The 12,310-nt window shown below is 42.0% G+C and overlaps 1 protein-coding gene across 2 annotated transcripts in view; it reads left to right on the top strand.

The window, feature by feature from the left end:
- The first annotated feature begins 3,571 nt into the window (after window positions 1-3,571).
- Window positions 3,572-12,310, top strand: part of LOC109905468 (RNA-binding protein Nova-1) — a 57,534-nt gene continuing 48,795 nt past the window's right edge. The window contains exons 1-2 of one of the 2 annotated variants that reach the window (XM_020502852.2): window positions 3,572-4,511; window positions 6,386-6,460. In XM_020502852.2, coding sequence (XP_020358441.2) covers window positions 4,355-4,511; window positions 6,386-6,460 — 232 coding nt within the window. In that variant the 5' untranslated portion in view covers window positions 3,572-4,354. The remainder of the gene's footprint in view (window positions 4,512-6,385; window positions 6,461-12,310) is intronic. The other variant, XM_020502853.2, reaches the window with a different exon arrangement.

The raw sequence follows: 12,310 nt of genomic DNA, 5'->3' as shown, positions 1-12,310 counted from the left end.
AGCAGACAATGAAATCTCTTACGATATTCAATGATGTCATTTCTCTAAAACAGGATTAGGGTGAGGGTTAATTTTTTTGCTAAACAGGTGGGACTCAAAACAGGTGGGCTCTGCCCCTCCTGCCCTGAATGACAGGTCGCCACTGCTTAAGGTTATGGTTAGGGTAGGGACATCCCAAGGATTCCTGATAGAACTAACCATAAAAGCACCCCTTAGATCTCTTCATGTGAGTCATGAGTACTTTTGTACCTGAAGGTCCAGTGTAGAGATTGTGTGGCGTCAATGCTGTGTACTCTGTTTGTGTGAAGACAACCATTTTGGGGACCATGTCTGGAGGTATGATCATTTGGACAAAAGAATTACTGATAATTTGGACAAATAATGATTTTGCAGGCTCTAGCATTTTTTGAATTTCGGAAGGGGACATTTGTCTCATATACTTTTCAGATACTGGCTGAGAGTTTCTGTTGAGAGAGGGAGACTTCGCTATTCTTGTTAGTACATTTTCTAACATATCTCCCCTGGAACTTAATCAAGCATCTTAATCAAGTTCTGGGTGTCCAAGAGTAGTAACCTGACATTAACAGTCTCCGGGGCTGCAGCTGGATACCGCTACATATTGTAGCTAGAGTAGTTTAGCTGTTTCCTCAGTTTAACCACTAGGTGGCAACATTGCATAATAATCCTAATTCCACTTGTATCATAGCCCACTTTTTCTTTCACCAATCACCATGCGGATAGGCCTATAATGCATAATGACGAGGGTTTGTGGATTCAAAGGCCGTTATTTTTGGATCAAGGATCCAGGAAAAATATGAAATATTATATCTACAAAACATCATAACAGTAAATAACAATACGATTTAATAATAAAACGTGCAAACAACTTTGACCTAATTTTCATGTAGTTGAATAATAATATTATTATTAATAATAATGATTATAATAAATAATAATACATAATGGAGACTTTAAAAACTTAAATATCATAAGAATGATCACACCAGATGTGGCTATTTGACCGGCTCCTTTCAGGCAGAAGGTCAGGAGGGAACAACAGTCCCAACACCATGTAGGAGGGGGCAGATGGGGACCCCCTCCAAACAATGGGATGGGGGTTATGCATGGAGAATCATCCGCTGCTGGTCTACATCACGCAGGCTTTAGCCTTTTACTTCTAGCACAGAAGGAGAGCCGCATGGGTTTATGTGAAAGCTCATAAACCCATATTGCTGGAATGGAGTGTTTTACCCCAAGCCATCTGTCCAAAATGACCAAATTAATACAATGCTTTGATGGGAAAATACAGAGATTGGTGGCTTACCTTCACATAATAGGTACCATATCACCCTGAATCCACTGCAGTTACCAGTTATTTTAATGGTGGTATTGGGTCTAGTTGCCAGGCCATCTGGCATTTTGGGCAAATGCCGAATGGCCTGTCTGCCACCCTGCCACATCTGGAAGAGACCATCATAAAAGTGGGTCTCCCTGGCCTGGACCCCTATAAGAGCTGCCCTATTGTCATAGAGGAAGGTGAGATACTCCAAATGACACACAATACATTTTTAGCCTAGTGGACCTGTCTTAGTTGGGTTTTTTGCCCAAAATTATAAATATCTGGCTAATAATGGCCGTCTCAAGGAATAAAATAGGCAGGTATAGCTTTAAGCACGAGCTGTCAGAGCAGCTCACAGATCACTGCACCTGTACATAGCTCATCTGTAAATAGCCCATCCAATCTACCTCATCCCCATACTGTATTTATTTATTTATTTATCTTGCTCCTTTGCACCCCAGTATCTCTACTTGCACATTCATCTTCTGCACATTCTACCATTCCAGTGTTTAATTGCTATATTGTAATTACTTAGCCACCATGGCCAATTTATTGCCTTACCTCTCTTATCCTACCTCATTTGCACATGCTGTATATAGATTTTTCTACTGTATTATTGATTGTATGTTTGTTTATTCCATGTGTAACTCTGTGTTGTTGTATGTGTCGAACTGCTTTGCTTTATCTTGGCCAGGTCGCAGTTGCAAATGAGAACTTGATTCTCACCTAGCCTTCTCAACTAGCCTACCTGGTTAAATAAAGGTGAACTAAATAAAAATAAATAAAACAAAGATGTGCCGGTTTGTGGGCTTCAAGGGGGGATTGTCCAGTGTGTAGAAATGCCAGAGCCGATTTATGGTCCCATATCGTATGTTGTGCAGTGCGTCGGCTGAATAATCAGCCTCTCTATCAACAGGTACAAATAGCATCCTACATTTTCCATTAGGCAATCTAGGAAATGTACACCCAGATAAGCGTCATAATAGTCTACGCTACATCTGTTAGCTGCTATACAGCCTGCCTTATAAAAACCCAAATAATGTTCTTAGTATTCCTCATTTTAAAAATAGCTTATGGGCTCAGCTACTTCACATTTTCCATATTACTGTAGCAGGCAACCACTAAAAAGATAGCTGGACATGAAAGGTCCACACCATGGGCTGAAAGAAAGTGGGATGCTGCGCAATTGTTTCTTATCCGAACTCCGACGGTCCAATAAAGTGGCATACATCTGCCTTGGATTTGTCACGTATTTCCACACATCAAGCGGCGTATTCTCGGAGAAAACCGAGATGTCTCCCCGCATAGAATTTCACAGCCATGTGAAATCGTGTGAGATCCCTGCTTGTGTTTAGGCCACGGTCGACGCAATGTCACCTTGACGAGAATCTAGAGGAGCACGAGGGGCGCTCGGCATCTGTCTTGGACTGGACAGTGAGAGAGGGTGTGTGCCGGCAAGTGTGTTTGTGTGTGAGAGAGGCAGTAAAGACCGGCTCGGAGAGTTCGCGCGCACGGAGGATCCCTCCATTTGGTTTCTTCCACACGGAGATGGCTGGAGTCCACACAGGTATACTTCCAAGTTTCCTTTCCTATAGGTATAGCATTTTCTGGAAAGGGTTTATTTTAGAATCTGATTGATTTAAGGGGTGTAATTATGTTTAACTATTTAGTCAACGATGTTATGGAAATTATAGTCTGTAGGCCTACACTCTAACAATAAGATAATAATTAGGCCTACCCTAATAGGTAATAATAAGAGTAATAATATGATTTTATGACTAAGCCACTTCATCGTGGCTGTTTTTTATTTCAGTGAACGAGGCACAGTTGAGCGCCGTTAGAAGTTACGGCTTCAAGTCAGCCTAGTTTTACATCTTCCTGTGCAGCGCGACCCTCGGTTAGTTGTCCGATTTTTACTAGATGGGATACAGCTTTTGTCAGATTTACCTTTTCGTGGCAAATTAGGATAATTAACGCAGCAGGTTAGGAGATTTAGCGTAGCAGGTTATGATACTTAGGTTCCGTTTAGGAAAATGGTTAGGGTTAGCTAAAAAGCTAAGAAAATATCAACTTTTGACGTTAATTTGACAAAAACCTGTATCCTTTCTAGCCATGACCTAGTTGTCCCCGACACCTCCTCTTTCTTTATCATGTGACATTCGTTTTATACTCCGTTTGCCAGAGAAAATCAGTTCATCCAATCGCATTTCGAGAGGGGCGGCTCGTTTTCTCAACATTTGACAGGGATTTATTCTGATCCTCATGACGTCACTCGATACCCTGCGCTCCGACAGTCAGAAAGCGAAGGGATGCTCTAAACGCAAGATTGCAGCATCTTTCCTGAGAGACTACAAACAAATCGCATCTCACTCTAGCTTTGTATCCATTCTCGGTATTCTCTCCCCTTTGGACCCTCCTGAAAACGCACCTCTTGCCCTCCAACATCGAACTGCAGGGTGTCTTCGTGCACGAAAGGAGGACCGGATAGAACACCATATTTGTATTTCAACACCTTTCCTTTCCCTTTATTTATTTAACCTCTGTCGTCTGTATATTTTTTGTTTTGATCTTTTATTTTGTTGACCATTGCCTAGCTGCAATACAGAGAGGAGGAGGTCGTTCTGCATTGCTTGATAGGAATACGCGCTTTATTGCAGTGGAATGAAATAACACACATATGAAGAAATTAATGGAAGATTAAATTAGCCTACTTTCTACAACACGCTTATAGTATCTGGAGCGGGACATAATTTATCGGTTCATTGGATTTTTGTTGAGGTTACGTTCCATACGCAGCGCAAGCATCGTCTTCCTCGGTTAGAACACATAGCCCATACTCATCGTAGCATCTCGGTGTTCTCTGAAAGGGCGAGGATAACACGCAAGATATTTCATTATCAAGAATATAGGCATTTTCGATTTTGAATCGCTTCGTCTATTCAAATACCATTTTTTTTCTCAATTGGTTACGTTGCATAAAGGGATAAACGCAGTTTCATCCAACCTACTTTAAAAATGATGGCCGGCGGGGCAGTACAGCAAAACGGGATTTTCTTGAATCCTCACCATCACAATCAACAGCCGCACATGGAGTCGGATCCCCCAGATTCGCGTAAAAGACCGCTAGAGACCCCAACTGAGGCAAGCAGCACTAAACGCACAAACACTGGAGGTAAGTAAATGATGGGGATGCGGGAGATTATCTCGAATGTGTGAATCCAGTTTATCATTATGCCCACACAGAGGTAGCACGGAGAAAGGGAAAGGATGGCAGGTTGATTATCATCTTGATGTAGCATTCCTCGACACCACTGAAACTAGTGTTATTTAGTGATGTATAAAGCGAAATGTCCAATATATTGCCTCTTGTTATAGTCTTTTTTATCCATTGCATCTATTTACAAATGAAAGAAAATCCTTTGTGTTGATGGAATGAAGACAATGAAGGGGGTGAGTGAGAGGGTGCTGATTTGGAGGGAACCCTATGATCTCATGCACATGCACAAAAAAGGTGTTATCTAGAACCTAAAAGGGTTATTTCATTCATATTTTATTTGACCCATTTTTAGGTTTGGGCACAATAAATTGCGAATAACAAAACCGTCTCCAAACTACAAACAACTGAAAAACATTCCATTGTTGACCGCGCTCACATCCCTTGCTGTGTGACGGGTAATCGTGTGATTATCGATAATCTGGCACATAGGCTAGGGTACTCTAGTCTCTTTGCGTACAATTTACTCAAGAAGACAATAACATGCATATAGACACCGTTAGTAATAAGCCCAAATACAGGAGTCTACAGTATATGTCGCCATTTCAGTGCAACATTGTCATCCGCTATTATGCAGTCACTGCTTATACTTCATCATTATCATTGTAGCAGTCCAAATACAGCACCTCTCATTAAAGAAAGGCTACATTGGCAATGAATACATTCTAATCATGATTCTATTCACTGGTTGGATCAAACATGGATGTCACCGTAGGTAATCAGCATTTGGTTTTTGTTTACATTGCTGTTAAGCGCCAAGCATTTCCAACCTTCTAGTCATTATTACTATACCATTAATATTTACTTATCCTGACTTCGTGGACTTTTGATAGGCTTACAAAACACTTTTGAAGGTAAACAAAATATATTGTAGAATATTAATTTGAGTGTGGTGCGCTTACCTACCACACACATAACAATATCATGATATTGTTTACAACCAGAAATAGCTATATAGTGACCCAAAAAGTAATTTCCCACAATGCATTACGGTGATCAAACGCTGCCAAAGAAATGAAGTGAGACAGCTTTGTTAAAAGGAATCGATACTCAGCTGCACATATCTAAAAAACCATGCAGCACTCTTGGGAGACATTACCTACACACACATCTCATCCATTTGACCAAATTAAATGTCTGTGATTATGAGAACAGCTAGAGTGCAGTAACTACCACAACTTTCCCATGGAGTATTGTAGTCAGACGCCCAGTCAAAACACTTACACACATGCGTCTACTCAATGAGATTGTACCGTAGTAAAATGCCAGTTTTGTTTTTCTTGAAAAATTGGAATGACTTCCTTAGAAGTGATATAAAGAGCAAGGTCCCGGAAAGATACACGCTTTATAAGAACACATAAATGCTCAGACATGATGACTGCCAAGTAGTAAAGCATTTGTAGCAGCAACCGCTTCAATAGCTTGATGTTTTAAGATTTGCATTGCACACAAACATTCAGAACATGTTCACTAAAAATCCACTGAGACCATTCTAAACGATACCCCCGTCATCACAATACTCACGAGTAATTGAATGTGTCAATAGCAGAGCAGCCATTTACACTGTACGTAGGCTAGCTCGAGGCCTGTCCATATTGGAGCCCAATACCTAAATCAACAGGCCTCATGTGCAGGTTGTTTGTGGTTAAACAGAACCAGTTGTCGACTTCGGGACATTGATGCCAGTTACAGGGGAGCACAGTACCTCATAATTATGTGTGATAACATTAGTTTTGCCACACACACACAATGTGCTTCCTCTTCCTGTATAGTGGCCTTCCTGCAACCCCTTTTTGAAACTGAAGGCATTGTATTCCCTCACCAGGAATCACACTCTGAGGCACATGGTAAGAGAGACACTTTGATTTTGTTATTATTCTAATTTCTTTTGCTATTCGCTTACTAAATTACAATATTGTTATAGCAGTTTGACAGTGATATGAATAGTTCCTAAAGAAAGGCAAAAAATAGTCTGCAGACTAAAATAACCCAATCTTTTCTGAAACTATTTCTGGAAAACCTCTAAATCTGATTTAATAGATTTGGCCTACATCTTTAATTGAGCTAAACTGATTAAATGTATCTTAATTCATAAGCATCTTATGTATATGGACTATCATGGAAGCTTTGATTATAAGCATATCATCTGCAGAAAATGTAGGCATATGTTTACGTTTTATATACGTAAATCCATAGCATCCATTTTCATGTTAAACTGCCATGCTTATTTTGCCATGCTATTCACATTTGTGGAATTGAAAAGGTTATCACATTTGTAATATTTGCACATCTATTGGATATGTTGTGTATATGAAATTGGTTGTTGATCATTTTGTAATTGACACGATCACCTTCATTCCTTTTGCATGACATTGTTAAAAGGGGGGATTGATTGGGAATGATGATAAAGTGGATTAGACATATTTAAACCTCAATGGATGTTGTGTTCTCTAAATATTGTCTCTCTTCTGTTCATCTCGGTCTCGGTCATACTGCAGAAGAGATGGGATGAGAGGGCATTGTGCTGTAACCTATAGAGGCTCTAAATCATGATTATATGTGACATAAGGTGACATTCATATCAAGGGGGGTCACTGACTCCCTTGGTTAGATTTTTTTTTACCATCCACATGCTTGACATGCTCCCACTGCATACCCATGGGACGCATATTCCGATAGGGCTTCAGCCCAACTCCCCTCTTATAAATAAAAAGATTCTGTCCACTATAATGAGATATGTTGAAGTCATTTCGTTAATGGATGGACTGGCACCAAAGTGGCTTCAGTGGACAGTGGTGAGGAGGCCTTCTAATGCCCTTGCCAAATGACGTGAGGAGACTGTGAATACGTCCGTGGAGGGTGAACAGAGGGGGGGGTGACGATGAGGACCCAGACGAGTAGTTATTCTCCAACCCACCCCACCCCCGTCTGGCAGATACCATACAGAGCACTGAGCCATCGGTCTATAGGACAGGGCCTTTGATGTAGGCGATCACATCACTCGTGTTTTGTGTTGCTTTCCCCTCCGGAGCTGAGCTGACTTACCTTCCCCCGGATCTATCCATTGGTGCTGAGGAGAATGCGTCACACTTTCACAGAGTGAAAAAGACCAAAATATAGCAGAGCTGGTTTTTTATAAAGGCTTTGCATAAACATTTGGATATTGATTTGTCAATGATGGTGAAGGAGCACTATGAACAAAGGGCAAATATAAGCGTTGTCCCGGCCTATCGCCTGCCAATCTCATAGCCACCCAGTGTGTGTGAGCTCGGGCTGTTGTAGCCAAAACACTGCGTGTCCTCCCACTTCTCTGCGGCATGGCTGTTTTTCAACTGAGTGTTTCTAGGCAGCACGGCGCTCTCTTTCTCTCCATCCATGCTAATCATGGTTCTCCTTCAGACCATCACGACTGCTCCCTCTTCTCCACCTACCCACCCACCTCATCAATCACCAGCTGCCATTCACTACCTACCCCCAGCAACCACATGCAGCCGTGTCTGCCCATCGATCCCCATCCATTACCATGAACATGAAGGGGGCGCTGCTTCTTCTTCTTCATCATCTGTTCTTTTTTTAAAGCACTGCGTCAAACAAAATAAAAAAAATCCCATTGTATAGGGCGGGGTTTCGGGTGATGCTCTCGAAATGGTTGCTTACAATTGGACACTGAAGTCGCCTGTCTCCTCCAGCCCGCTGCCGAGTGGCGGAGAGACCTCACAATGAATATGGATGAGAGCGATGAAAAGAGCGATGCAGAGGGGAAGATCTAGCCCCCTCTCGAAACAGCCGTGCTTGACGAACAATGCATGGCGCTTTTCACACACTCAAATACACTGGAGATGGAGTGCCGCTCAGCATGGGCATTAGCATAGTTCAGATAGCCGTGTCCGGAAAGGCTCAAATGTGGACACTACAAGGGGGGACATTTTGAAAAGACTATACACTGGTTAGACCCAACCGAAACACATTATGCATCTCGCTACATAAGGAACAGAGGACAGCCACCAAGAAGTTCATACAGATTCACTGGTGACCTTGAAAATACCCCGCGACAACAGAATGGCTACAGATGTGAAATACTTTTTATTTGGTCTTATTCATGTTCTAGGTTTCATGACTCAGAGTAACCCCATATACAACCAAGACAGGTGGTTGTCCACTAACTGGTGTGGAGATTTAACTTGAACAAAAGGAGTGGAGGGTGAGACTAAGCTCTGCTCCCCCACACAAACTCACCCAGCTTAAGTGAACTGGATTTTTATAACACCCCAATGCTTTAGCCTAGCCCAGAGGCACACCCAGCCCCCGACACCAGATCCCCAGATTTGAACCGTCCAGGCTGATGGAGCCTATTCTGGGCTCCAGGACTCCTGGGAGCCCCTAGCAACAGATTGCTGTGTTTACCAACTAGTTTATTATGTCAGATGCCTATTCATTATTTATTGTAGCTACCCCTTACATACACACATAATGACACGCACACTCTTGAACAAATGACACGGATCCAACGCCAAGCATAGTAGGAGTAAGACATGTTGGATGTATTCTGACCTAGCTGGCTCACTTTGTTGTTTTCCCAGTAGTTGGTGAGTTGGAAGCAACATTCTTTTTTATTTTACCTTTATTTAATTGGGCAGTTAAGAACAATTTCTTATTTACAATGACGGCCTACCCCGGCCAAACCCTAACCGGGATGACGCTGGACCAATTGTGCGCCACACTATGGGACTCCAAATCACGGCCTGGTTGTGATACAGCCTGGAATCAAACCAGGGTCTGTAGTGATGCGTCTAGCACTGATATACTGTGCCTTAGACTGCTGCACCACTCAGGAAGTTAGAGATTCGCAAGCCAATGCTAACTAGCGTGCTAGCAGATACCTATAGACTTCCATTCATTACACTAACGCTAGTTAGCAATTGCGCTAGCACTAGTTAGCAACTTTCCTAAAACTGTGCGCGTAGACATAAAAATGGTATCCACAAGTTTATCTGACTCTGGGGACGTAGATAAAGGGCCTCGTTGCCAAAATCCTGAAGTATACCTTCAAGTATACCTTCAAGTCTTATGCACTGACAAGTAAGAGGAAATGACTGTGTTCCTCCAGAAACTTGAACTGCTGGGATCCTGTCTGTGTTGTGTAAGAGGAAAGAAAGCAAAGACCAGGAACTACAATCCTGATGCCTAACATCTGCTCGGGGCGGATCACATCTCTGTCAGGTCCATGCTCATTTATATCAATCCATCCACAGTCCTCACTGGGACGTATCAGCTAAATATTTAAAACCAACAGTTCAGCCGAAAGCCTCTTCTCACCAGACATACTAATTCAATCTAAGGGTGTTCTGCCCTAGCCTTCCTTGGTGACACCGTCGAGGAACTAAATCTGACCGGGTTAGAGCGAGTGGTTTTATGTTCCCTATCAGAGATCGATGTAGAATTCGTGCTGATTGTCTAGCCAGGAGTAGCCGAGCAACTGTGCACAGTCATCATGCTTGATTAGTAAGGGCTGCATTCAGGATTATCATCTCAGGGACTGGGACTCGCCATGATACAGTCAGATCTGTATAAAACAAGTATCTTAAACAGAGACAATTAGAACCTAATTGTCATGTATAAAAAAAATGGCCCACTGTGTATGAAAGGTGTGTGTTTACTGTTTATGAGATGTTTCTATGGATATACAGTATGTATGTATGTCCACCTGTCTGTCTGTGTTTTTGTTGTATTTGTGTGTGTATACGTGTGTTGTGTAGTGCGTACCAGGGTTCATGTGCAGCAGCAGAACCCGTTTGTGTTTGATATTACTTATCAATTGAGGCTGGTTAAAAGTAGATCTACCCCAATCAAAATGAGGTCAGTCTTGGCTTTATTTGGAATCTGGGTCATTGCAGAACACAGGCAGTTCTGCTGCTTCTTATACTCAGCGTAGGCAGGCTCACTGTCAGGCAGTGCTGTGCGGGAGAAAACAATTCTATAACCTGCTTTAAAACACAAAGGTCCGTCCCAGCTCTATGTAGGATTTCATGTCTATGACCTTACTCACAGTTAGAAGGGAAAGTATCGTATTTCCTCCTCGTGTATAGCGCTCTCTCTCCATCGCCCTTGGGTTCGTTCAACAGACCAGGTCCCAGACGGTGCCAATGGTGCAGTTCTATGATTTGGAGCATGCCGAGGAGAAAAGCCGTGATTAGAAAACACTATTTCTAACAAACACAGACTCTCTGCACACACGCACGTATGCACACACACACACACACACACAAAACACAACAAGTGGGGGTGCATCGATTAATGAGATTATAGCAGGACCAGTGAGTGTTTCGATGAAAGATAATGAACTCTCTCAATTAGCTGATGATTCCCCTGGCCAGACCAAAACCTAATTCTGTCTGCCTGCCTGCACCCTTCTCACCATCACCGTCACTCTATGAGGTACTCAGTGTTCTTGGTTAGAAATACGAGACACTCCTGAATACATGCTAGGAAGTCATCAATACACATGCAAGAGGTGTCGCTATTTTATTGCATCTCAAGTCAAAGTGTGAGGGTAGCCATCATTATAATCGGTGTCGTAACTCATGACCCCGCACCCCCCTCCCCCTTCTCCACATCTTGCACAGTGGATTGATTGCTGTTGCATTAGTATAGAACAGGTATTGTGCCTTGTTCCATCAACAGTGAATGTGTGTCGTGAAGTGACACAAAACCATGCCCTCTTAATAATAATCCTATTTATATCTGCCGCCTTGGGGGAGGCAACCTGGATTAATTGTGGTGGAATATTAGGAGAGGAGGAGAGGACCCAGGCGATTGGTTGAGACACTGGGATACATTGTCACCTTAACCCTTAAACTACCAACATATTTTACATATGTGATTTACCATCTTGGGTCAGCTTAATTATTTTCAAAACATCATTAGACATGTAAATAATGTTATCAGATAATAAAAAATTAAATATAAACAGATTGTTATTTTAGCTACGGTTAATTAGCATATTCTGTAAAACGAAAATAAGAAAAAAATCCCTTATACACATCCACATTAACACTAAAAAGCTGATTTACCATCAATTGATTGTAATATCATTCAGTTATGTAAGTATGAATTGTGTCATATTTGTGGTAAAAATGTCTGTCATTGAAAGGGGCAGTACACCAAAATTTGAAATATGCTCGATTTTTGGGACAAAAAGGAATTCACTCATTGTTCCTGAGAGACATATGGCTTAGTTTGCTTTATTTACTTACCCCACAGCCAGCATTAGCATCACTGCTAGTGAAACAATGGAAGTGGTAGGGTCTATGGCAGGATGCCTAAAAAAAGCATACCCGAATCCTTAAAGTCACTTCAAAATAAATGTTATAGCAACCAAAGTACCATAACAAGTTGCACATATAGAATATTGGAGGATATTAAAGGAATTCTGGTATTTATATATCATTTTCTGTAGAATAACTATTTTTCGGAGAATACACACCAATACAAAAGTATATACAAATCAGCACCGCCAGGCTACACTCGGCAGGTAGCCTGGCGGGTAGGAGCGTTGGGCCAGTAACCAAAAGGTTGCTGGATTGAATCCCCGAGCTGGTAAGGTAAGGTAAAAATATATCGTTCTGCCCCGGAACAAGGCAGTTAACCCACTGTTCTTTGGGTGCCGAAGACTCCGCACCGCTCTGATTCAGAGGGAC

The sequence above is a fragment of the Oncorhynchus kisutch genome, linkage group LG15, assembly GCF_002021735.2.
Source record: "Oncorhynchus kisutch isolate 150728-3 linkage group LG15, Okis_V2, whole genome shotgun sequence".
NCBI classification, from domain to species: Eukaryota; Metazoa; Chordata; class Actinopteri; order Salmoniformes; family Salmonidae; genus Oncorhynchus; species Oncorhynchus kisutch.
The sequence above is the reverse complement of the archived record's forward strand: the minus strand, read 5'-3'. Positions and strand labels throughout refer to the sequence as shown.